The 27,996-nt window shown below is 39.1% G+C and overlaps 1 protein-coding gene across 1 annotated transcript in view; it reads left to right on the plus strand.

Moving 5' to 3' along the window:
- The first annotated feature begins 74 nt into the window (after positions 1-74).
- The window catches only part of cfdp1 (craniofacial development protein 1), a 244,504-nt gene continuing 216,582 nt past the window's right edge, over positions 75-27,996 (plus strand). Inside the window, exons 1-4 of the mRNA XM_063066810.1 lie at positions 75-500; positions 15,086-15,203; positions 16,257-16,440; positions 20,637-20,758. Coding sequence (XP_062922880.1) covers positions 440-500; positions 15,086-15,203; positions 16,257-16,440; positions 20,637-20,758 — 485 coding nt within the window. The 5' untranslated portion in view covers positions 75-439. The remainder of the gene's footprint in view (positions 501-15,085; positions 15,204-16,256; positions 16,441-20,636; positions 20,759-27,996) is intronic.

The raw sequence follows: 27,996 nt of genomic DNA on the forward strand, positions 1-27,996 counted from the left end.
TACAATGGCCTTTTAATTGACATAGAGTAGGACCTATCAGAGTGTTGAACAATGCGACGTCACAGAGAGGCCGGTTCGGCCGATTGTTGGAGCGATGTTTTTGTTTTGAAGTAAACGCGTGTGCTTGAATTCAGAGTCGGCTGATTCGGTGCAAGTTTTGGTTCTAAGCTCGGTACCCGACATCTTATTGCGTGAGACCGTTGTCTTTGTGAGGCGTTCCGTATCAGTTTCGAAAATTGCACCGTGCTTGGTAAATTTTGAAGGCGGCTGAAGGTTGTGTTGAATGTGTCTGGAAGAGTGGGGATTGGTGGGCCGATTGTCTGCTGCCGGCCGCCGTACTGGTACCGGGACCGACCCCCTGACTCGGACTCGGCGTGAGGCGGCCGGGACCACCTGGACTCGACTGTAGGTAGGCAGCCGCCGGGCATCCAGAGCGGAGATGTCGGATTCTGATTCGGAGAATTACTCGTCGGAGGAGGACGCGGACTACGAGCCTTCAGGTAGACTTCACTTTCGGTCGGGTTGTGGGGGATGACACGCGTGGAGCAAGCCGGTGTTTCCTGCAGAGGGTGGGGGGCCCATCACACCCTCCACCATCCCCAACACACGGGGCTCGGGGCACCTGTAGGGTGTCAGTCGTCCAAATGAAGTGTAATCGGCTTTAATAGGATATAATTTGCCTTCCTCTTGGAAATGTGTTTTCATAATAAGGCTCTGAAATCGCCTCTGAAACAAAACAAAATGTTCTTCCTGGACGTCCCCGTGCTACAGTTTGCGAAGTTGCACAGGAGTATTGAAGGAGTAGGGATTGTAATTTAAGGCAGCTGTTCAGGGCTGAGTCCCTAGAACACGTTTGTAATGTCATGTGGACTTAAAGACCGCTCCTGGATACCGATTCCAGCCTGAGGTTTACTCAGCACCAAGGATGATGGTTGTTTTCAGAAAGAGGGTGTAAAACCTTATTATAAAGAATAGTTCGGTGTTGGAAATTTTAAAAAGGTCATGCATCTGTGATCAAAAGAAAAGGCGTGAATAAGTCATGGAAACATACAGTACAGAAACAAGCTGTTGGACATCCGAGTCCAGACTGACCATCACCCTAACCCCTTTAATCTCTTTGTTTAATTCTCCCTACATTCTTGTCGACAATTTCCAGATTCTATCACTCTGTACACGGGGGGGGGGGGGTGGGGAGGAGTGTGCAATGTACAGTTTCCAATTATCCAATGAGCCAGCAAGACATCAAATTCCCTGTATGTATCCACATACTTGGTGATAATAAAGGATTCTGATTCTGAAGACCTGAGGATGTAGGAGACCGTGCTAACTACACACAGACATACCCGAGTTAAGGTTGAACTCATTCTCAGGTACTGTGAAGATGAGACTCTACTCGCTGTACAGCTTTGCATAAATTCAGAGTTTCAGCAACTCTGCTTTTTCCCCTGCATTTTATGCTGCCTTTAATTGTGTAATTTTTCATTTTGGATCTGTAGTATGATTGAACGCTAAAGGATGAAGATGAAAGATGGTCCAAAGACCTCTTTTAATCCTTGGTGTATGTGAAAGAAAAACTAGACATATGGTAATAACAAAAAGACATATCGTAATAACAAAAGAGGGGAAAAAAGAAGGAACACTTACAATAACTAATATATTTGCTCAAACTGTGTTGGGAGGGATGGTGAGTGAAGGGCTTTGAGGTTGGAAGAGAGAAAGAGGTGTAGTATAGACAGTGGAAGGGAGGGGTCAGCACAGTAAGTGTGCATGCATGAGGGAGAAATGTACCCCAGAAGAGACAGAGAGTCGGAAGGGATAATTGCAAGATGTTATAATAGTGGAGGGGCACAGAACCCAGAGGACGTTACCATAAATGGATTCAATGAAGTGCAAGCAGTTGACATAATGAGGGTCAGGGTTAGTCACCGCTATGCTCCAGGCTCCAGGGGTTAGTGTTGGACTTGGGCTACGTCCATACTAGACCGGATAATGTTGAAAACGCCGGATTCGAGTGAAAACGACAGGCGTCCACACTAGGCGTTTTTCAAAATATCTCTTTCCACACTAAAACAGATATTTGGGTGAATCTACTCCTACTGTGCATGCGCAGACACATCTACAGAAAGCAAGCGAAGAGGAAACGGTATAATATTTACGTTTCTGCGGCGGCGTTGTGCTATTTCCATTGGTCAAAAACTAGGGTACCTGCAACAACAGCCAAAGAAAGTTTTCAACAATGTCTTCGAGGAATACAAATAAAACTGGGAAAATCAGACCGGACTTCTTCGTTTAGACAGACAATGAAGTCAAGCTGTTTCTGCGCGTTACAAATGACTACAAAGTCAGCAAAGCAGTGGAGATGTTTAATTCCAAACAAGCTATTAACGTAGACAATGAAGTAAACAACACACACATGAAGCCGTCATCTGCCCAAGATCAACAAGATCAACAATTACAAAATGTTAAATGGTCAACTCGACATAGACTACCAATCCCACATCAAACCCAAACCTGTTAAGAGCAGAAGAGGGCACTCAACTCAATTTGAAATACTAACTACCAAGTCAGATGTGTACAGCAATTCATTTTCCCCCCCGCACAATTAAACATGGAATAATCTTAATCCTAACGCAGTCACACAACCAAACACAATTGAATTTAAGGCAGCTTTTCTTCTTCAAAAATCTCCTTCTTAAGCCTACCCTCTGCCACCTCGGGTTTAAATTCCATGTGGAATATTTTGGTGGATCAAGAACCAAGAACCAAGGGAGTGGAATCTTCTGCTGCCAGACCTGGGCAGTATTTCTGACAAGAATATTTTTAAAGATAGACTCAATCTAATCAATTTAGGGGATCTAGTCAAAAAAGCTCACTTTACAATTTAACTCTCATGCCATTCACACCGACTGCGTGTTATAACAGCGGTGGTCAGTCAGCAACAGTGCTGGCTTGGAGACCACGGGGTACAGGAGACTGAGGGTACGATCACCACAGACTGGGAGACCGGAGTGTACGGGCAGAAGAACAGAGGATGCAAACAGAGAAACCGAGGGGACCAGCTTGAAAGCCACCTCCAGTTTAAATTCCACGCAGAATGTTTTGGAGGATCAAGAACCAAGAACAGCCGTCCGGCAGTGCTTGCGCAGTACCAAGCAGAAGCAGAAAAAATATTGTTGTTGTGTCTTGACAACGTTTTTAAATCTCTCCGTTTACCCCGTCCGCACTACAACGCGAAACAATCGTTTTCAAATTTACGCACTCCGGAGAGTGTTTTCGAAAATCTCCGTTTTTGGGGGATGAAAACGCCGTTTCAGTGTGGACGGAAGGTCAAAACGAAGAGAAAAAGCTTCGTTTTCAAAATTATCCGGTGTAGCGTGGACGTAGCCTTAGATGGCATCCATGTCAGTGATCTTGATGAGAAAATATGAGTGATGGTTAGTAAGTTTGTGGTTGACACTAAAGTAGGTGGTGCTGTAGATAACGAAGAGGAGTATTAAAAGATTGCATTGGAATTTTGATGCACGGGGACTTCTGCCTGCGGCTTGATGGAGTAATACATAAATTTTGCAGCTGCCTTTAATTCTTCCTTTTCCCCAGTTTAAACCTTGAATTTTTAACTTTAATTTCTCGGATCTTAGAGGAAAATAGTTGTCATTATGTCATATCCTTTAAGAAGTGGAAAGCAGCCTTTTGAATCCAGCAATGGAAAGGGAAAAACTTTGAAAGAAAAATCGGAAGATATGCCTGTCTGGGCTGAGCGTTCGGAAGGTGCATTGGTAGCTCTCAACAACAAAATAGACAATAACACTTCTGAGTTGAAGTCGTTCCGACAGAGTTTTCAGACTATTGAGGAAAATATTATTTCCTTGAATACAGGTGTCCTCCGCTTTTCGAACGTTCGCTTTACGAAACCTCATTGTTACGAAAGACCTATATTAGTACCCTGTTTTCGCTAACAGAAGATGTTTTCACTGTTACGAATAAAGCAGCGCGCGCCCCGAGCAGCCGCTCTCCCCCGGATTCGAAACTGCAATCTCGCCGGCATTGCTTAAACACGTGCCTGTGAGCAGCCGTTAGCAAGATGAGTTCTAAGGTATTGGAAAAGCCTGAAAGAGCTCGTAAGGGTGTTACACTTGGCGTAAAACTAGACATAATTAAGCGTTTTGATCGTGGTGAACGAAGTAAGGACTAAGTGAGTTTGGCTTGTGGAAGCTGACGAAGATGATGTTGAAGAGGTTTTGGCATCCCATGACCAAGAACTGATAGATGAAGAGCTGATGCAATTGGAAGAGGGAAGGATAACAATCGAAACCGAATGAGTAATGATAAAGTATGAATTTAATTTTGAAAGGGTACAGGTGGTTTAGGGGACATTTGCAGGATGTTTTGAGTGCTTACAAAGAACTGTATGATAGAAAAATGTGCAAGGCTCAGCAGTCAAGCCAGCCTTCCACATCAGCCACAGCAGACGACGAACCTTGACCTTCGACATCGAGGCGGGCAGTCATAGGAGAAGATGAGCTGCCTACTCTAATGGAAACAGACGACGAGATGACACCCCAGAGCCCACCACCCTAACACCCAGGCCGCGGACAGATACCAATTCGCGGAGAGTGCAGCAGTAGCCAGGAGGCACACAGCACATCTTTAAGAAAAAAGCCGAAATAAACATGCTATTTAATTAGGTGCCGCCCCACACGTAAATGTCGGCCCAGATCAGAGGCGATGCGATTGGCAATTGACACTGATCTGGGCCGACAATTACGTACCGGGCGGCACCTAATTAATTAGCATGTTTATTTCGGCTTTTTTCTTAAAGATGTGCTGTGTGCCTCCTGGCTACTGCTGCATGCTTCGCGGATCAGTATTGGTTCGCTGCCCGGAGGGTGGAGGCCACTGCACCACCCCAATCTGCGACAACTCAGCCTAACACACCACCATCAGTGTGCTCCGCGCTTTCCCAATTCCAGTAAATGATACTACACTGTACATACATTATTTCTACTTTATATCGGCTGTGTATTTTTACGTGTTATTTGGTATGATTTGGCAGCTTCATAGCTTAAAAGTTACTGGAGAGCACTTGTGCCGTGTTTTTGCCTACGGCACTTGCATGAAATTTTCGCTACAGAGAACAGGTCAGGCAATGATTGTGGAAAAGTGTTTCTACTTTATATAAGCTGTGTATTTATCATATCATTCCTGCTTTTACTGTATGTTACTGTTATTTTAGGTTTTATGTGTTATTTGGCATGATTTGGTAGGTTATTTTTGGGTCTGCGAACGCTCACAAAATTTTCCCATATAAATGGTAATTGCTTTTTCGCTTTACGACATTCCGGTTTACGAACTGTTTCATAGGAATGCTCTACCTTTGGATGACGGGGGAAACCTGTACTGAGTTTAAAGAATTGAAATGTCAGATTGTGGATATTTCAACCCGCTTGGAACAGGCTCAACGTAAAATTGTGGATTCAGATGCGAAGTCTCGTCAGAATAATCCGATTGAATTATCGGATTGAAGGAAGGCTCAGAGTGGGAATTTATTGGACTATTTTGCCAATTTGTTTCAATCTTTGTTTCCTCAGCCTCCCAATATTGAAAGAGCTCATAGAATTTCCATATTGAATTCTCAGATCTCAGGTAAAACTTGGCCAATGTTGGTCAATTTTCTTCGCTTTAAAGTTAAAGACCAAATCATAAAATGTGCAAGGAAACAGAGAGTTTTTAAATATAATGGTTCCGAGATCCGTTTTCATGAAGATTATCCATGGGAAATTATGGAACAGCGGATCAAATATGTCCCAGCTATGAAAATTGCTCATGCAAAGGGATTTTTTCCATCACTTCGCTACCCTGCTAGATTAAAATTATTTCCTAAAGATTCTACACCTCATGTGTTTTTGGATCCCCAAGCAGCATTGGACTTTGTTAACTCTATCGTGGAGTCGGCTGACGCATGAAGGATATTTGGGTTGCTGAATAATTTTCTGAAAGAAAACAGGCTTTGAAGATTTTTGATATGCTGAAGATTTCCTTTGATTGATGAACTATTTAAAGAAGAAGTGAACTTCTTGGTTTGACTAATGAATGACTTTTTTGAAGTCTGTTTGGTATATGGAGTGAACTAACACAGTGGACAGATTATTAACTGGTTTGATTATATGCTTTTTTCCTTTTTTATTAATTAAGTGATAGCTTTCATAGTTTATGTAGACTTTTATATAGTGAGGAGTGTTTAGAATAGATAATTAGCTTTAGCTTTTATTAAAAAAATTGTGGAGTAAGCTAAAGGAATAATGGTACCTTTTTCTTGTTAGAGATTGTATTGTTTAGGTTTGATAGCATTGTTTTGACGCTTTTGGAGACTGTTTTTGTATTCCTTAGTTTATTTTCAATGATTAACTATAAACATCTTTTTTCTGCTTCTCTGCTGGGTTTTCTTGTCTTAGGGTGATGTGATTTCTGTGTAAAGGGGAGGGGGAGGAATTGGGAGAAAAACTTTTAAATTACTATTTATATTGAGCCGCATGTGGAAATCAGCTTTTTCTTTTCTCCTTGTGGAGGCATTCTGGCTTTTTCCTTCCTTTCGCCGGATTTCTACCTTTTGGGATGGTGGGAGGTTTCGGGGGTTTTTTTTTGCATTTTGGGGTTTATTACAGGATTTTTTTTCCAGGTTTTTTTCCCCATTATGGAGCTCCAGAGCATGCGTGTTTTCTATATGGTTATACTCATCACCGCCATCTTTGATTAGCCCACAATGGTATGCGTGTATTTTCGTGTTTAAAACAATATTCTATGGTTATTAAACAGATAAATGTTATTAGTTGGAATGTACGTGGCTGGAATCACCCTATCAAGCGAAAGAAGACTTTTTAAATTATTAATCGATTCCAGCCTGATATAATTTTTGGTCAAGAAACGCATATCAGAATGGGCGATCAAAATAGATTTTTTAAAACGTGGAAGGGCCTTCAATATCATGCTACTTGTCAAAAGAAAACAAAGGGAGTATCTATTTTTATTAAATCTAATATTTTGTTTATCCAAGAAGATATTGTCTCAGATATAAATGGTAGATTTTTAATTATTAAAGGAACAATTTGTAATAGTAAAATTGTCCTGGTTAATCTATATGGACCTAATGTAGATGATCCTTTTTTTTAAAAATGTATTTGGTTTATTACCAGACTTAAATGAATATATGCTACTGATGGGAGGTGACCTCAACTGTTGTTTAAACCCTTTGATTGATAAGAGTTCAACCACTCAGCAGCTTCCAAGTTGTTCAGCATCACTTATTAAGTCCTTTTTAATTGATTATGGTTTGATAGAAATGTAGAGAAATCTACATCCTAATGATAGGGATTATTCTTTTTATTCACATGTCCATAAAAAATATTCGCGAATTGATTATTTTATAGCTGATTTCCGATTTTTTGTCTAAAGTCCAGAAATGTGAATATGATGCTATTGCTGTCTTGGATCATGCACCTTGAAGCTTAACTTTTGAATTGAATGATGTTAATAATGTAAACTTGCCTTGGCGTTTTCCAGAAAACTTACTACAAAGTTCGGACTTTGTCAAATTTATAGATATTCAAATAAAAGATTTTTTTCTTTTTAATAATATGGGAGATGTGTCAAAATTGATTATATGGGATACATTTAAAGTGTATTTACGAGGTCAGATAACCTCCTATTTGACTAGGCTTAAGAAACAGACAAAAGTAGAGTTAGATAGGATTTCAAAACAAATTAAAGACTTGGATAACACTTATGCAGTTTCTCCTAATATTGATTTATTTAAACAAAGGGTTGAACTTCAATCACAATATAATTTATTATTAACTTATCTTCTTGAAAGAAATTTGCTTAAATTAAAAAGTCAATTTTATGTGTTTGGAGATAAAAAATAATAAGCTATTAGCATCCGAACTACAAGCAGTTAGAGCTAAAAGACAAATTTTTAAAATTCGTAAGGGAGATGGTAGTTTAGCTTGTAATTATGAAGATATTAATAAAATTTTTCCAAGACTATTACAGTGAACTATAAATCTCAGTTTCCAGCTAATCCTTCTAAAATGAATGCCTTTTTATAAAAGATTGATTTTCCTAGAATATCTGTTGAAGATCAGCAAATTCTTGATACTCCTTTTACTGAAAGAGAAGTTCAGAAAGATATTCTTTCAATGCAATCTGGTAAAGCTCCTGGACTGGATGGTTTTTCTGTAGGATTTTATAAAAAAATCGAAAATTTTCTTACTCCTTATATGTTGGAGATGCTTAAAGATTCTCTTTTGTTAGGAGAGTTACCTTCTACATTTTATGAAGCTTCTATTTCTTTAATTCTTAAGAAAGATAAAGACCGTACGGATTGTGCTTCATATAGATCTATCCCATTATTAAATGTAGATGCCAAAATTCTTTCAAAAATAATGGCTAATCAGTTGGAGAATATACTAGCTAAAATTATTTCTCAGGACCAAACGGGTTTTATAAAAGGCCATTATTCTTTTTCTAACACTCGGAGACTGTTAAATGTTATATATTCATCCCTCTCGAAAACTCCCCAATGTGTTGTTTCTCTTGGCATTTTGATAGAGTCGAATGCAAATATTTATTTAACGTTTTAGAGAAATTTAGCTTTGGTACTAATTTTAATAAGTGGATTAGAATGATATATAAAAGTCCTATTGCCACTGTGATTCCTATAACTGTAGATCTTCCTTTTCTTGACTTTCGTGGGATACGAGACAAGGATGTCTGTTAAGTCCTTTATTATTTAATTTGGTGCTGGAACCTTTGGCTATTGCACTTCTTGAAGCTAAGGATATTTAAGGAATTTCCATAAATGGGACTATTCAAAAGATTTCCCTTTATGCTGATGATCTCTTAGTTTATATTTTGAAATCTGAAGAATCTATTCCTAATTTATTGAAATTATTAAATTAATTTGGAAAGTTTTCAGGATATAAATTAAACCTGCATAAAAGTGAATTATTTCCTATAAATGATTCTGCTTTTATATATGATGATATTCCTTTTATAGTTACGGATTCTTTTAAGTATTTAGGTATTATCATCACAAAAAATTATGGAGACTTTTATAGAGCTAATTTAGTTCCCTTAGTGGATTTTATGAAGCAATTATTTTCTAGATGGAATCCTCTTACACTTTCATTAGTTGGTCGAATTCATGCTGTTAAAATAATGATCTTACCAAAATTTTTATATGTACAAACTTATTTCAAAATATTCCTATTTTTTAACTAAAGTTTTTTGATGAGGTTGATTCTATTATTTCATCTTTTGTTTGGAATAATAAAAGACCAAGAATTGGAAAATGTCATTTACAAAAATTAAAAAAGGATGGAGGTCTTGCTTTGCCTAATTTAAGAATGTATTATTGGGCCGTTAATATACATTATGCGTGTTCTTGGATATATTGGACCGATAAAAATGAACAACCACCATGGGTTGATCTGGAATTGAAAGCCGTGAAACAATTTTACTTAAGTTCGTTATTAAGAGCTTCTTTACCTGTACAATTAGCCAAAATTTCTATTTTAAATATAAATCCTATGATTAAGCAATCATTATGAATTTGATACCAGTTTCGTAAGTTTTTTAATCCTAAAAAATTTAACCTTTTTAGTTTAATTTATCCAAACTATTTATTTAAACCTTCACTTAATGATCCTACCTTTTCGCTTTGGAGGAATAAAGGAATTTATTCCTTTATGGATCTGTTTCAAGAAGGCCGATTGATGTCCTTTGAGAAATTAGTAACTAAATACTCTTTTTCACACTCACACTTTTTGCAATATCTTCAGGTCAGACATTTTTTACAAGAATATTTAAGTAATTTTCCATATATACAAGATTCTGACCTGTTAGACATTATTTTAAAAATGAACCCTTTAGTGAAAGGTTTTATTGGGAAAATTTATAATTTACTATTACAACAGGATAATTATTCTTTATTTAAGATTAAGCAAGATTGGGAAAGAGAGCTTAACATGACCATGATAACAGAGGATTGGTTGGGAATTCTGAAGTTGGTTAACGCTTCTTCAATTTGCACCAGTCATTCTCTAATTCAATTTAAAATTGTACGTCGTTATTATTTGACAAAGGAGATAATGTCTAAAATATTTCCTAATGTTAATAGTCAGTGTGATAGATGTAAAACTGAGATAGCTACATTGACACATATGTTTTGGTCGAGTTCTGTATTGAAACAGTTTTGGAAATCTTATTTTTTCTACAATTTCTAAAGCTTTAAAAATTAATTTACAACCTAATAAATTGACAGTTTTCTTTGGTATAATTCCTCAATATATTCATGGTATTTCTATATCAGACCAACATGTAATTGCATTTGTTACATTATTGGTTAGAAGGGCTATCTTGTTAAAATGGAAAGATGCTTCTGCTCCTACCTTGATACAATGGTTCTCTCAGGTGATGCTATGTCTTAGTTTGGAAAAAATTAGAAGCCGAACTTTTGATCCTCAATTTGACTTTGAGAAAAGGTGGGGCTCTTTTACCTGTTACTATCATTTGATTTGAGTTAATTAGGATGGTCTCCTTCCGATTCTTGGGTAAATGGATTTGGTTGGCGGATTGATGTCTTTTTTTTACGGAAGCTTGTCTGGCGCATAGCTCCGGTTTGTGCTCCAAATGGGTTTTTTTCCCTCGTTTTTTTTGTTGTTAGCTGGGGTTTTTTTTAGTTAGTAGGGGTTCTTTTTTCCTTTTTTCCAAAAAAAAGCTGAAACATTTTGTTTTTATTATTATTGATACATTGTTTAGCTTGGTTAATAGTTTGACTCTTATTATACATATTGATATATGATTATTTCAATGTATTTTTGTTGTCGGTTTTCTATAATAATTAATAAAAAGATTTAAAAATGAAAATGGAATTTTGATAAACTTGTACACCTCATTAATTCAAACATCTAATCCGCCAATCATATGGCAGAAAACTCAGTGCATAAAAGCATTCAGACATTCATTTGTTCAGGCCAAACATCAGAATGGGTAAGAAATGTGATCTGAGTGATTTTAGAACTTAACATAAGTAATAGGAGCAGGAGTAGGCCATCTTGCTCATTGAGCCATTCAATAAGATCATAACTGATTTGGCCATGGACTCATCTCCACCTACCTGCCTTTTCCCCACAACCCTATATTCCTCTACTATACAAAAATCTATCCAACATTGTCTTAAAATATATTTATTGAGATAGCCTCGACTGCTTCATTGGGCAGAGAACTCACAAATTCGCACTCTGGGAAAAGCAGCTCCTCCTCACCTCCGTCCTAAATTTAACTCCCCTGAATTTTGAGGCTACGTCCTCTAGTTCTAGTCTCACCTACCAGTGGAAACCACTTTCCTGCCTCTACCTAATCTATCCCTTTCATAATTTTATGTTTCTATAAGATCTCTCATCCTTCTGAATTCCAGCGAGTACCGTCCCAGGCAACTCAGTCTCTCCTCATAGTCTAACCCCTTCATCTCTGGAATCCACCTGGTGAACCTCCTCTGCACTGCCTCCAGAGCCAGTATATCCTTCCTCAAGTAAGGAGACTAGAAATGCACACAGTACTCCAGGTGCATCCTCACCAGTACCCTGTACAATTGTAGCATAACCTCCCTCTTCTTAAATTCAATCCCTCCAGCAATGAAGGCCAACATTCTATTTGCCTTCCTGATAGCCTGCTGCACCTGCAAACCAACCTTTTGTGATCATTGCACAAGCACTCCCAAGTCCTTCTGCACAGCAGCATGCTGCAATCTTTTACCATTTAAATCATAATCTGATCTTCCATTTTTCCTTCCAAAGTGGATGGCTTTACACTTACCAACATTGTACTCCATCTACCAGACCCTTGACCCTCCTCTTCACTGTCACTTAACCTATCTATATATCTCTCTGCAGACTCTCCATATCCTCTGCACAGTTTGCTTTTCCACTCAATTTAGTGTCATTAGCAAACTTAGATGCATTGCACTCGGTCCCCTCTTTCAGATTGTTAATGTATGTCATGAATGGTTGTGGGCCCAGCTCTGACCCCTGCAGCACAATGCTCACCACTGATTGCCAACCAGATTAACTCCCATGTATCCCAACTCTCTGCATTCTAGTGGTTAACCGATCCTCTATCCATGCCAATACATCACCCCCAACTCTATGCATCCTTATCTTAAGAATGTCTTTTATATGGCGCCTTATCGAATGCCTTCTGAAAGTCCAAGTAAATGATGTCCATCTGTTCCCCTCTATCCACTGTGCTTGTTATATCCTCAGAGAACTCCAGTAAGTTTGTCAAACAGGACTTGCCTTTGCTGAATCCATGCTGTGTCTGCCTGATGGATCCATTTCTTTCCAGATGCCTCAATATTTCTTCTTTAATAGTAGCTTCAAGCATTTTCCCAACTGCAGATGTTAAACTAACCAGCCTATAGTTACCTGCCTTTTGCCTACATCCTTTTTTGAACAGTGACGTGACATTCGCCTTCTTCGAATCTGCTAGGACCTGCCCAGAGTCTAGAGAATTTTGGTAAATTATCACCGAAGCCTCTACTATAACTTTTGCTATTTCTTTCAGTACCGTGGGATACATTCCATCAGGACCCGGGGACTTGTGTATCTTTAGGCCCACAAGTTTGCTCAGCACTACCTCTTTAGTAATAGCTATTGTATCGAGGTTTTACATCCATAAATCTTCACTCTTTAGCATGTTAGTTATGTCCTCCATCGTGAAGACCGACGCAAAATGTTCATTTGGAGCCTTGGCCATTTCCTCACTACCTAATATCAATTCCCTCTTCTTATCCTCCGCTCACTTCGGCCACTCTTTTCTGCTTTATAAGAACTTTTGCTATCTGTTTTTATATTTTGTTCTAGTTTGTTTTCATATAATGTCCTGGTTCACATCTATACTGTTATGCTGAAGGTATTTCATTTAGCAGCTCTGTAAGCGCAGTTTATTCTGCTTTCAGTCTGTTTGGGTTACTGTTGAAGATTAGGGATGATGTGGAATGTGTGCCATCCAGTTAATGGGAGGTTTTCTTGGTGAGGGACAACAAGGTTGGTCTTGGGCATATTTTCAGTGGGAGATGGAGAGAGAAGATGCTGGGGAGAACCGGTTGTAGCATATGATCTGGTGAGAGACAGTTTGTTCGCGATGGATTGCGAGCGACATTCGGAAGGTAGTGTGTGCTTTCACGCTGACCGAGGGCCCAGTGTGTGAATGATAGAGAAGTTCAAGATGAGCTCCAACTTGTGCACATTTGACTGTTTAATTAGAATGGGCCCCTTTTCTTTTTGTTGTTCTTTACTAACCCTTTAGTTAAGATTCATAAATATAATTACTTTAACCGTGGCACTAACTTGTAACAGGGTAGCAAATTACACAGCATCCACACAAACTGGGGGTTGGGGTGGGACGAGCCATCTCAATCTCACAGGTTTGGCGGGACTTGAGAGTGTCTTCCCTAGACTTACTCAGCCAAGGAAACCAGGGTGTTGCATTCATAATCTACCTTCCCTTTCTTTATTTCTCGCTTAGTGGTTCTTTGTTGCTTTCTAAAGTTTTCCAGTTTCCCACTACTTGGCGACTTTGTATGCGTGAGCTTTTAGTTTAATGCCTTCCTTTATTTCCTTTTTATGATTGATTGTGCCAGATGGGTTGTTTAAGTATCTCAGAAACTGCTGATCCCCTGGGATTTTCATTCACAACAGGGAATGATGTGAAAAGCAACAAACATCCAGTGAGCAGCAGTTCTGTGGGCGAAAACACCTTGCTAATGAGTGAGGTCAGAGGAGAATGTCTAGACTGGTTTCAAGGTGACAGGAAGCAACAGTAACTCACATAACAATGCATTACAACAATGGTGTGCAGGAGAGCATGTTGAACCTTGATGTGGATGGGCCACAGCAGAAGGCCACACGAGGTACCCTTTTTGTACCTAATAAAGTGTTTAAATAACCACCTGCCAGAGGAAAAGGTTGAGGCAGGTACATTAGATACATCTAAGAAGTACAGGGGCTGATATTTTCCAATTTTTCCTACATGTGTAATCTTTTGGGTTAGAGGGTTACTAAGAGGATGCACTGTTTAAATAGGGAGGGAATGATGATAAAATAATCAACCTTGTCAGCAAGGGAATACTTATTACTCAGTAGTTGACTGAGAAAAGTGATAACATATCCACAGGTCCCTGAAGATAACAGGACCTTTTTGGAACCTTTTTTTTCTACGCCTAGTATGCAGTAATAGGAGTGTCATATACAGGCTGGTCAGAGCATAGTGAAAAAACCGAGTAAAATTCTGATCATTGCAAGGTGATGAAAATTTGAATAGTGAGGAGAGATTAGTTGGCCTGGTTTTTATTGGGACAGATGGGGTTGATTTTAGAAAGTTGTGTTTTTCAAAAAAAAAATAAAGGGACTTGGATTTAGGAAGGAAGTACTTTCCTGAACTGAGAGATCTTTAGTTACAGGGTGTAGGATAATTTGCAGGAGAGTTAGAGGGTACTTGAGAACAAATATCTTCTTTCCAAAAACTGGTGCTTATCTGGAACTTGTGCCTGAAAGGATGACATAGCAGGGGTCCTTCACCACATTTCATTTCCCCTTTGGTTTACAAAACAAGGAATGGAAAGTTAGTTCGAGTTGCTTTTTTTTTCGGCCTGCAAGAACATTTCGTGTTAAATGGCCTCCTGCTCTAAACTTCCGTAATACTTTTGATTCATATGACTAATGAAATCAGAAATGAGGAGCACAGCAGTGATATGCTTCACTATTTTAAAAACTCTTCTCCGAACAATGTTCCTCCATCACCAACCCCTCCTCTGCCCCACCGCCAACCCAGCAGCAATGAAGAAAATTCTTTGCATCACCTAATCTACTTTTTCCCAATAAGAACTTGTACCAATGGCATAAGTGGTATATTGACCAATTGACTTTTGACAGATTTTCGATTTTCAGTGGTCCAGTTTGCCTTGATTTAGAATTTATTTTGTTTTACTAGTCAAAAGACTTAGAGGGTAACATTATTTTGACTTTTACAGATGAAGATTACAGTGAAGATGATGTCAGTGAACTGGTAAAAGAAAATCTTGAGGGTGATGATGAACAACCGCAGAAAAAGAAATCAGCAAAAAAACCAGGGAAACGAATCTCCACCAGGTGAGTAAATTAAATATTATTGAGATGTTACTACGAGGAGCACTTACAATAGTGACAGCAACACTGAACTTGCACTGAGTGCTGAACATTATATTTTGCTTCATCGTTTACTTCCTTCCTTATATTGTTGGTGGAACGGCCAATATATTTGCTTTCTCCAAACTTTTTTTTTCCAAAATCTGCCCCTTCAGCTGTGCACATTTTCTTAATTTTTCCCCATTGCTGCAGAATCTCTCTGCTTCTAATCTTGTACTCTTTCTCAGGTTATTTTCTTTCATTAAATGTGCTAATTGATTTCCATCTTTTCTGAGTAATCATGAGCCTGATTATTCAGACGTTCGTATATTCTTAGATCTCCTCTCATCAATACTCAACTCTAAGCTTGTCCTTGCTAACTTTTAATTCTCTGGAATGTGAATCTTGTGTATAGAAGTTAGTGTGCCTCTTAACAGATGGCGTCTCTACTTTAATCTCAGTGCAATACAATAGCAGCCCTTTGGTAGGTGTTTCTTTTCACTGTTTCTGTATCTTCCCCCTTCTTCAGTGAATAGTCTTGTATATCCTACTAAACATTACTGGTCAACACTTGCCGATGCCGTGAAGGTCAATCAGAAGTCCAGAATTCGAAGCCCAGAGGCTGGAGGCCTTTCCTGGAGCTGGAAGATTGTCTGTGTGGGTGGGTGGGAGGGAGGAAAGGGGCCTGATTTGTTGTTGTTTGGGTACTAGTTGTGTTCTGAATTGTTATGTTCTGTGTTGATCTCTTGAACATTGTGGGTGTGCTGTGTTGGTGCTGGAACGGTGGTAACACTTGTAAACTGCCTCCAGCACATCCTTGGGTTGTGTTGGTTGTTAACACAAATGATACATTTCACTGTATGTTTCGACATACATGTGATAAATCAATCTGAATCTGTATGTTAGATAAGGAAATACAATGCAAATGTTTTTTTATTTTTTTAAACTTAGTCTACTTACTGCAGCAGTGCCTAAAGCAGATCTGATGTGCTCAATAGTCACCCTTCCAATCCTTATTTATAAACTTTTGTTTGATAGAAACAGAAACACGCGATCTTCAGAATGTGGTGACGAGGGCAAGGGAGAGTGTGAGCAGGATGTTGATCCCGAGGAATGTGCAAAGATGGAAAAGAAGAAGGCCGATGATCTCTGGGCCAGCTTCCTGAGTGATGTTGGGCAAAAGGCAAAACCAAAAGCAACTATTCCAGCTTCCACCAAAGAGGTAATGACAAAAACTGAGCTGGATCATGAAACTGGGTGAAAAGAAACAGAAATAATAGATGCTACTATTGATTCAGATGCATTGAAAAGCATACATGAGGAAATCTGCAGATGCTGGAAATTCAAGCAACACACACAAAAAATGCTGGTGAACGCAGCAGGCCAGGCAGCATCTCTAGGAAGAGGTATAGTCGACGTTTCGGGCCGAGACCCTTCGTCAGGACTAACTGAAAGAAGAGATAGTAAGAGATTTGAGAGGGGGAGGGGGAGATCCGAAATGATAGGAGAAGACGGGGGGGAGGGTGGAGCCAAGTGCTGGACAGGTGATTGGCAAAAGGGATATGAGAGGATCATGGGATTGAAGGCTGAGGGAGAAAGAAAGGGGGAGGGGGGAAGCCCAGAAGATGGGCAAGGAGTATAGTGAGAGGGACAGAGGGAGAAAAAGGAGAGAGAGAGAGAGGGGAAAAATTAATAATAAATAAATAACGGATGGGGTACAAAGGGGAGGTGGGGCATTAATGGAAGGTAGAGAAGTCAATGTTCATGGTGGGGGGTAGTGGGGGGGGGCTGGGGTTTAACATTTAACTGTCATTCATTCTTTGGGGGCACTCCTCTGTTTCCATGGATGGTTGTGAAGAAAAAGCATTTCAGGATGTATATTGTATACATTTCTCTGATATTAGGTGTACCTTTGAAATCTTTGAATGTTCAACTGTAGTCCAAGAACAGCATTCTCACATAAGCATCCTTGTTCTCCAGATGTTTAAGGATGGTGTGTAGAGCTGTGGCTATTGCGTTATTTGTCAATCGGTTGTGTCGATAGGCGAATTGTAGGGAGTCCAGTGTGTGTGGCAGACGTAGTCCTTGGATAGCATTTGCATTTGCATATTTTTGAGGAGAGTTCGACAGGATGCCAGTTGTTCAGACATGTTACCTTGGTCTTTTTAGATACTGGGACAATGGTGGATATTTTGAAGCAGGAGGGCACTTTACACTGGGAGAGGGAGAGATTAAAAAGGTCTGTAAACACATCTTCCAGTTGTTCCACGCACATCCTGAGTACCTGCCCTGGGATGACGTCTGGTCCTGCAGCCTTGCGACTGTCCACTTGTTGGAAACACCTGCATACTTCAGCCTCAGAGATGACCAAGGTGCAAGTTGTTTCGGCAGCTTTCCTCGGGCTCAGTGTTGGGAACATCGAACTGAGCGTAAAAAAGATTTGGCTCATCTGGGAGAGAGGCAGCAAAGATGACTTCAAAGATAGCTTTGAAGTATGCGATAGCGTGCAAGCCTTGCCATAAGCTGCGTGTGTTGTTGGTGGAGAGTTGTGTCTGTATCTTGTCCCTGTATTGTTGTTCCGCTGCCTTGATGACATAACGCAGATTGTAGCTGCATTTCTTGAATTCCTGTTGGTTACCAGAAGTGTAAGCTGTGTTGCGTTATAAGTGCTGCTCGCACAGAACTGTTGATCCACGGTTTCTGGTTTGGGTTGACCCTGACTGATTTGTGAGGGACAACATCCTCGATGCATTTCTGGAAGAAGCTCGTGCCCCCTTCCGTGAACGCGGAGACATCCTTATTATGAAAGAGTCATTAAAACTGTCCTGTGGCATGGAGATCAATTGTCAGACCAACAGTGGATGGTTTTAACTATGGCCACCTCTTGTTTCAGTTTCTGCCTTTTTCACCCGGAGAGTGGTGGATACATGGAATGCTGTGCCCCAGAAGGCTGTGGAGGCCAAGTCTCTGGATGCTTTCAAGAAAGAGATGGATAGAGTTCTTAAAGGTAGCGGAATCAAAGGTTATGGGGATAAGGCAGGAACTGGATACTGATTGTGGATGATCAGCCATGATCACAGTGAATGGCGGTGCTGGCTCGAAGGGCCAAATGGCCTGCTCCTGCATCTATTGTCTATTGTCTATTGTAATATACAGAACGTGATAGTAACAGCTGTGAACTCTCTAGCAACCAGAAAGGTCTACACAGCAGCACAAGATACTCCGGATCCGAGGAACAAAAGGATTTCAGGGCGTACACATTCCGAGGGGCGCACCAAACATTTTTGACCATGAAGCGTACCCCACTTTCTTTACTCTTCCCAGAGAGGGCTTAGACCTGTCCGCCCAGAACAGGGAGAACCCAGAGGACTCGATGGTGTTATCCGGTATCTCCTCTATCACCCAGGTCCCCATGAAATACAAAACGTTACATTCCTTTCCAGGAGCGTGCTCGGGAGTGTTGGCGGATTAGCATGCCGTCTCAACCTCACCAGGACGCCGGCCCTTCTACCTTACCTCCGGCGCCGCTTCCGAGGTAGCGGCGATATAATAAATGAGCCTCCCATGGATCGCATAAGCAGGGGTTCCCGGTGTAGAAAAGGCAACACGTAGTGGGTAATTGCCATCTTCCCGATGTTCAAAAGAGTCAGTCTATCATATCTGATGTAACTATCAGCTACTTGAACAAGCAATGCGAAGGAAATTGCAGAAATTAGCAGTATACTGTAAAGTTGGTATGGAGCTCGCAACACAGCCGCCGTATGCGGCGCCATCTTAGATCTTTTTCTTAATGTGCAGGGAGAATTAACAAGTATAGCTTTTGTTCATTCTTATTCCTTTGAAGTTTTTCAGTCATATAATTTCTGACCCCTTTCGCATTATTTTTTTCCTTCTGGATTTTATGTGTTTTGAGAAATTTGACATACACTCTGAGGAGTGAATAGCTGATGCTTTGTTTATATAGAGTCAGTGAGACTAATTCTGATTTTAATCAGTATCAACATATCTCTCCTAGGGAATTGCTGATAACAATTCAAATTGTTTTATTTTTCCCTTCCCCAGCCCATTGCAGAATTATTGAAAGCATTTGCAGTGTTTTCTCTTTCTCACTTAAAGTGAGATGCACTATGTGGATTTATGTAGGCCTATCTACTGACTAGATGAATTCTCTGAGCTTTGGGAAAGTTATTTTTGGGTTCCATCTTGTTGATAATATTGTTGTGCAATTGGAGAATTATTGACTCTGGTCAACTATTTTATTCTGAGATTCAGTTCTTAACCACTCTTGTCTTTATTCTTTGATCAGTTCTACATGCAGATGTGATTATTCGTTCCTGCTTTACTTTGTAAATTTTAGTTGAAGTTTAGACTCCCTTCTAAAAGATTGAAATATAATTTATATTTCTTATGTTATACATTTTTTGCTTTCAAATCTGGAGTTTGAATTAGTGGATCTCTAAAATAGGTTATTTTTGTTCTAATCCATGCTGGCTACTGAATAAAGAACCATTTTTATAATCATTTACCTTGAGGGAGGTTTTGTAAGTTGGAAAATACAGTGACAGTGTGGAGGAAAAAAAAGTCACCCTTCCACATAACTGGAAAAACCCTTCACTGCACTGAATTAAGTTCTCTGGTTTACTAATGACTGTGGTTCTGTTCTGGGCAATATATTTATTTGGTGGTGTAGGAGTGGGGATTTGAAGGGGAATTTGGAAATAGGATGCAGAATGGGGATAGGATGTGGACCCCATTATATTTGTGTTATAAATGTACTGCTGTTTGAGTGCTAGTTTCTAAGTATTTTTGGGAAACTAAGTTATTACTAAACTTGAATGCATTCCCAATTTGGTAAAAATTACTTTAACAAGAAGTCAGAAGAATCTGTTTTGTTCTAAATATTACTTTATAATGATCTAGTCTTCAGGTTTTAGAAAATATGTCTGTATTGAAAATTATGGTTAAGTCTGTGGTAATTTAAACTAATTTCTGTTCAGACTGTAACAACAAGCAATATTAAAGGTGATTTCCTTTTATTTATAAATTGAATGACAGGGCTTAGAAATGGGAAACCTATATATGGTAATAAACAGGAGTTGAACTAACCCTCCATCGAAAGTTCTTTTAGTGGTTAACAAAAGCATACGATTAAATTTAAGCTGTAAAAAAGTGATTTCACCAGGTGAAAACAGATTTAGGTGTGTTTACTGACCAGTTTAGGTGATAACTTGTGAAACGAGAAATCATTTTATTGTTATCTGATGAGGGTCTTTCACGACAGCTATGATTCTCTGTTTAACTGCACCATTGCATGTGACCAGATGAAGTCATTTTGATGGTTTTACTATTGATAAACTATACTGTTTGGGTATGGATTAATTATGTATAATAGTTATTGTTTTTGTATCTTCATTTTAGGAAACATCAGTTGAAGAGAAGTCAAACAAGCATCGGGATTTAGTGAAAGACACAGAGAAACTAAAATCACCTGGAAAGGTCACAATCACAAAGGTGTTTGATTTTGCTGGTGAAGAGGTGAAGTAAGTGGTTTGGTTAAATAAAATTATTTGTGCCTCTGATCTGGCAGGGGATTTATAATTTATCAAAGATCAAAAGAAAATGATGTGAATAGGTTGCACTTGTTCAGCATCCATTAGTAGTTTATATAGATATATACATTATTTTGTTAATTTCCATAGTTTTTCAAGTGGCTTTGCTATTGGGAAGCATAGGATCTGAAACTGCAACAGTTAATCACTGAGCAATAAATACCGTCTTTTTTTTTAATATTTCTTGAAATTGATCAATGGTGCAGGCTAATCTTGTCTTAAGGCCATTTGGGCAACAGGAATTCATCCTTAAAGAATTATCAAATCACCATCCAAAAATTTGGGGTACTAAATAAAAATAGCTGTCATTGAATTTGTGTGGAAGGTGAGGGTGTAGACCAGTGGTCCCCAACCACCGGGCCGCGGACCAGTACCGAGCCGCAAAGCATGTGCTACCGGGCCGCGAGAAAACGATATGAGTCAGCTGTACCTTTCCTCATTCCCTGTCACGCACTGTTGAACTTGAACATAGGGTTGCCAACTGTCCTGTATTGGGCTAAATTGGTTTGTCCCATACGGGACTGCCCTTGTCCCGTATTTCCCCAGCTAAGGTAGAGCGTTCCTTTGAATCCTTTTGTGCCAAAATGGCGTAAAGCGAAGAAACAATTACCATTAATTTATATGGGAAAAATTATTGAGCGTTCCCAGACCCAAAAAATAACCTACCAAATCATACCAAATAACACATAAAACCGAAAGTAACACTAACAAATAGTAAAAGGAGGAATGATATGATAAATACACAGCCTATATAAAGTAGAAATAATGTATGTACAGTGTAGTCGGGAAGATTAAGCCAAAACCGATTTGTGGGGGAAAAAAATAGGCATGTACGCATGTACACACACGCACGTCATGACACATGCACACACAGGTGTCCGCGCAAGGCTTCGTGGTCATGGTCGTCTTTCCTGGGGTAAACACAAGTGTCCCGGGATTTGGCTGCTAATTTTGTCCCTTATTTGGGAGTGAGAAAGTTGGCAACCCTAACTGTCAAAGACATGTTGAGGTGAGTTTAACCCAACTTGAACACCCCCCCACCGGTCGGCCGGTCTGCAAGAAAATTGTCAGTATTAAACCGGTCTGTGGTGCAAAAAAGGTTGGGGACCCCTGGTGTAGACAATAAAGCTTTCAACTCCTATTTCTTGACCACGCTCAAATAATACACCTTTATGGAAAATCATGTTGTGGACCATTTACTGGGAACACATACCCACTGAAAGTGGTGGTCACTTTCTATTTTGCGAGGGAAGTTTGCAAATTACCAAGTTTGTAAAATATTTTGCCAAGTTCAGAAGAAAAACCTTGTTTTTCTAAAAAGTAGTCTTTTAAAAGTAATAAATTTGACAAAATATGTATGCAAATACGTTTGTATTTTGAGGCTAAACTTCCAAGTCATTGTTGATTTCACAGAAGAACTCAGGATAATGAGCCTTATCCCCAAAAGCTAAACTCCTACACCTTCTGCCCCTCTGGACAACATTGTCCTCGGGCAATAAAAGACCACGAAGAGGCCCTGGGAAATAGGAAACATTTCTCATATCTTTAGGACTAACTTACAACAAAAGCCATTGTGTATGAAAACAACCTTTGGCCATTTGAGAAAATGGAAGTTTAAAAATGAACACTTCACAGCAAAGCTCTTGGTTTACTGAACAACAGTAATCTTTGTCCTTGGACTCCCTACAATGGACTAATCTTATAATTACAGTGTTGAGGCCTTAATTACACTAGGTAATCTCCAATGGGCTGGCTATGTTGTTTGCATGTTTGACACCAGACTTAATGTAGCGATGTACTCTGAACTCTGTTGTGGCAAAACAAAAATGCAGATGGATAATGAAATTATTAAAGAGTATTTCCAAGGTCTTAACATAATGTAACATGCTCACTGACTCATGCAGATCCGTGCTCCACAGCCAATTCAAAGTAAGCAAGCTTGGATTTGTGTTGAGAATCTTGTTCCCCCTGTCAGAATGCCAAGAGACCCAGCGGAAGCAGCGCACCACTCCCTATAATACCAAACTGTCTGTCCCATCAAGCACCAAGTCCCATACTGACTTATCAGACAACTTTGATCTCACAAAACCAGGGTGGAAGTAAGTCACCCTTAACCCAAGGAGCTATGTCATTAGGAAAAGAAAATGATAACCTCAAAAAGGTCTATTTTTTGTAGAAAAAATAGCATTTTATTATCAGTAATGCTATTAAATTCGGTTAATGCAGAGCATTTAGCTTTTCCTAAATTATCATGTCAGAGGTTCTATTGTTATCAAAGTATGTATGCAGTCATTTTTTCTTAAGTATACTGTTAATGTGCTGAATAGGGTTTGAAAGTATTGCTTTCCAACATCGTGTTTGAGGCAAAGAAACTTTTAACCCATGGCATGATGACTTGCCTGGATAAGCACTGAAACAACATTTATAAATGTTCTGCTAAGCAATGTAGTGATGGGGCTTGAAGCTAATCTTGGAAAAAAAAAGCCTGACTACAATGCATCAGCATGATCTGTTTCTTGGATTCTCCCTTTCTTACTGTATGTTGCTGTCTGATGTCATCCATAGGGGCTCTTGGACCTCCAGTAATGCTTACAATCAACTTGGCCGAGTAGTCAACCATATTAGAAAATCCTGCCACTCCATAAGTAAAAGGCTTAGATATTTTATAAATCATTGGGCATTTTTTTTAAAGAGAAAGAGTCAAGTGAAATATAAACATTTAAGTTGGATAAGGGTCCTTTAAAAGTTATAAGATTAAAAGGGGTTTAATCTGCAATCTTTAGTGATAATTATTGAAACTTGAAAGAATTGCAATCATTCTTTATTTTATAGTACATCCATCTCCAATACAGCGGATTCCAGTTAATTGGGACACATTGGGACCGGTACATTTTGGCCTGTTATGCAGCTGTCACAATTTGCTGAAGTTTCATGGAAATAGTTAAAATGGTATTAATCAAGACACTACTGTTTAACCAAGTAACAAATTATGTACTTAAATTAAATACAGAATAAAGTAGAACACTACCAAAATTACTACAGTACTATAAAACTGTATTAGTTCCTAATATTTAGTGATGGAAGAATTCAGTGTATGCTAATGTGTTCCTTTGACTGACCGTAAATGAACAAAATCAGTGCAAACACCTCGTACAGGTAGTGGATTGCCTTCAAACAGTGCTTTCGATAATTGTATCTTCCAAATCTATATTTTCATTGTAATATTCAAGATGGTTGTCGATACCTTCAGATTCTTCATAGTTCCTCACTTGCTGAAGTAGTGAAATCGTTTCACTGTCATTCCTGGCTGTCTCTGGCATCTCCAAGTCTGAACAAACGTACGGTTCTGAATTGTCTTACTATTTATTACTCACAACTATCAGTGCCCAAAATCACTGCTTTAGAACACAAACACAAAAGTGAGACTATTTAAAAACTGTTCTCTTTAAGCACAATGTAGTGTTTTACGATCACATGATGTGCACGCAACTGACACTAGTAATAAAATGCTCGGCACCAGTCTCCTGCCCCAATTAAGCAGCATGGTGTCCCAAATAAATGAAGGGAATTCGGCTATTTTCTCAATTCGCTTTTGTTCTTTGAGAGTTGCCCAAATAAACCCCAATTAACCAATGGCCCAGAATTCACTGTCCATTGAGAATATTGAAGAGTTTGCTGATCTTTATGTACTGTACATAAAAACACAGTAATGCTTGGTTCAGTGTACCTATCAGAGTTGATGATTTGAGCAGCAGAAGTTAAAATTCATGTCAAGATGTTGTGATACTATGTTGAGCTATTTTGAATGCATTCTATTGCTTGGGCAAACAGGGCACATTCTTTTCTGGAGATGGCTAGATAAACATATAGTGAACTTTGATAAATAGCTGATAAAAGGACAAGTAAGATACTGTCTTTGTTTTTGGAAATCCCAGTGGTTAGGTACAGCTTCACCTGATTCTGGTTCATATGCTTCTCTAAACATGATGGTGCCCAGTGTCACGTTCTCTTTAAACTTGTGTGGTTCACTGGGAAATTTGTAAAACTTCTGTGTAATATCTTTAAAAACTAATTGTTCTTAAGTTGTTGTATTACTAGTAAAAATATATAGAAAGTCTGGAAAGATGACAATCAGAATCAGGTTTAATATCACTGGCATAAGTCATGAAATTTGTTTTGTGGTACAGTACATTGCAATACATAATTTAAAAAGGCTATAAATTACAGTAAGTATATATAAAAGATTAAATAAGAGTGACAAAGTGAGGTAGTGTTCATGGATTCATTGTCCATTCAGAAATTTTTTTTTCTTTTTTTTTTGTTTTAATTTTTATTTTTATTGAAGGAATGACACAATACAGAATAGATAATGGATTACATTTTCCTCCATTTTGCTTTAGTATCGTACCCCCAAAACAAACCTCCCCCCCACCCGCCCTCCCCGAAAATATCATGGCAGCTAATATATCTACAACACAACAATTCACAAATACAAGTACGGACATTTCACAACCGTACCCCCACACTTCTTCAATACGACAGCTCATATACATCTGCAACATGTCAGATGATCCAAAATACACTCATATTTACAATTCATCAACCACCCTGTGAGGTAAATTATAAGTGTGTTAAATGGGAGGCAACTTCCTAAGTACAATCAAATGCCCTCAACTAGTAGGTAATTCCTTAAGACTCCCAAAATATGATAAGAAAGGTCCCCATTTCGAATAGAACTTTTTCACAGGCCCCTTCAAAGTGAATTTAATCTTTTCTAATTTCAGAAAAACCATTACATCTTCTAACCAAGCAGCAGCAGTTGGGGGAGTGGCAGATTTCCAAACCAGCAAAATTCTCCTACGGGCCAATAGCGATGTAAATGCAATGATATCCGACTGGCTTGCATTTAAACCCAAATCATCATCTGCCACACCAAATACAGCTATAAGCGGGCAAGGTCTCAGTGTCACCCCCAAAACCTCACTGATAATTTTAAAAACCAGTGCCCAATAGTCATCAAGCCGAGGGCATGACCAAAATGCATGTATTAAACCAGCCGGAGAGAAGGAACACCTGTCACAGCCAGCGTCTGTCCCAGGGTATATGTCTGCCAGTCTGACTTTACTTAAATGTACCCTGTGTAAAACTTTGAATTGTATGAGCCCCAGTCTAGCACATGATGATGAGAAATGAACCCTATTCAATACTTTTGCCCAATATTCTTCCGCAAGGTCCATACCAAGGTCGTCCTCCCACCTACTCTTAGTTTTGTTTAGATCTTGAACTCCCAAAGACATCAGCTGAGAGTATAGTTCAGAAATCAGCCCCTTATTGTTAAAGCTAAGAGTGAATTTTTCCCATAACATAGCAGGTGGTAGAACAGGAAAAGTGGGAAATTTTTCCTTGACAAAGTGGCGAATCTGCAGGTATTTAAAAAAATGATTATGCGGAAGGCCATACTTACCGCGCAGGTTATCGAAACTATCAAATATGTTATCAGTATACAAATCCTTAATGCGCATAAGACCGTTCAAACCCCATTGTCTAAAAGCTGAATCGAATGTGGAGGGAGGAAATAAATGGTTTTTATGAATGGGGCCCAAAACTGAAGCTGATATGAACTTATAGTGGCAGCGAAATTGATTAAAAATTTTGAGGGTGGAGAGCACGACCGGGTTAGATGTGAATTAAGAAGATTTCAATGGTAAGGAAGAATACACCAAAGCTGGGAGAGACGAGGAGTGGCAAGACCGTGACTCAAGCAGGCACCAGATTATATCTGGCCGGTGGAGCCAAAATAATACTTTTTGAATGTTCGATGCCCAGTAATAATGAATAAAGCTGGGAAGACCCATTCCACCTACATCACGACCTCTTTGAAGAATGCGCTTATTAACCCTTGGGACCTTATTTTCCCAAATAAAGGAGGTTATAGCTTGATCAACTGATTTAAAAAATAACTTAGATAAGAAAACTGGCAAACACTGAAACAAATAGAGAAATCTAGGAAGTATAGTCATTTTCACTGACTGAATTCTCCCAGCTATAGTAAGGGGTAAACTGCGCCATCTCTCAAAATCAGCCTTCATTTGGCTAACCTGAGGCCTGTAGTTAGCTTCAAACAGAGATGTAAAAGAGCGAGTAATGTGTATTCCTAGGTATACAAAACCATCTTGAGATAAAGGAAAAGGCAAGGATTCCTGTCGGATCTGTAGGGCCAAGTTATTAATGGGAAAGCATTTGCTTTTTTGAAAGTTCAGTTTATAGCCAGAGAAGGCTCCAAATTGACCTAATAATGACACAATAGCAGGACTACTACCTATAGGGTCGCTAACATAAAGTAAGAGGTCATCAGCATATAGGGAAACACGGTGTTCCATGTCCCCTCTTCTAACACCTTGAAATAATGTAGTTGACTTAATTGCAATAGAAAGAGGCTCAATTGCAATTGCAAAAAGAAGAGGGGACAGTGGGCAGCCTTGGCGAGTGCCACGTGTTAATGGGAAATAGTCAGATTGAAAATAATTTGTCTGTATACACGCTAAAGGCGAGTGGTATAATAGCTTAACCCAAGCTATAAATATTCTGCCAAATCCAAATTTCTCCAAAGCACTAAATAAGTATACCCATTCCACTCTATCAAATGCCTTCTCCGCGTCCAAGGCGATAACAACCTCTGGACTTGGAGAATCACTCAGTGAATAAACCACATCAGCCAGTCGACGGATATTAAAAAAAGAATAGCGATTTTTAATAAAACCTGTTTGATCATCTGAAATTTTCTTGGGAAGGGGATGTTCTAAACGACATGCAAGCACTTTAGCCAAAATTTTCACATCTACATTCAAAAGTGAAATGGGGCGATATGATCCACATTGAGTCGCGTCCTTGTCCTTTTTAAGAAGTAATGAAATAGCTGCCTGTGAAAGAGAAGGGGGTAAGGAGCCATTCTCCAAAGATTCCTGAAACACTTCTAGAAGGACCGGTGTGAGCTTATCCTTAAATTTCTTATAAAATTCTATTGGATAACCATCAGGACCTGGAGACTTACCACTCTGCATAGCCATAATGGCATTACTAATCTCTTCCTGCCCAAGAGCCCGATCTAGGTTCTCCACTTCCTCTGGTTCAAGAGTTGGTATTTCCAAATTATCTAAAAAACGTTCCAT

Source organism: Mobula hypostoma, chromosome 14 (genome assembly GCF_963921235.1).
Source record: "Mobula hypostoma chromosome 14, sMobHyp1.1, whole genome shotgun sequence".
Taxonomy (NCBI): Eukaryota; Metazoa; Chordata; class Chondrichthyes; order Myliobatiformes; family Myliobatidae; genus Mobula; species Mobula hypostoma.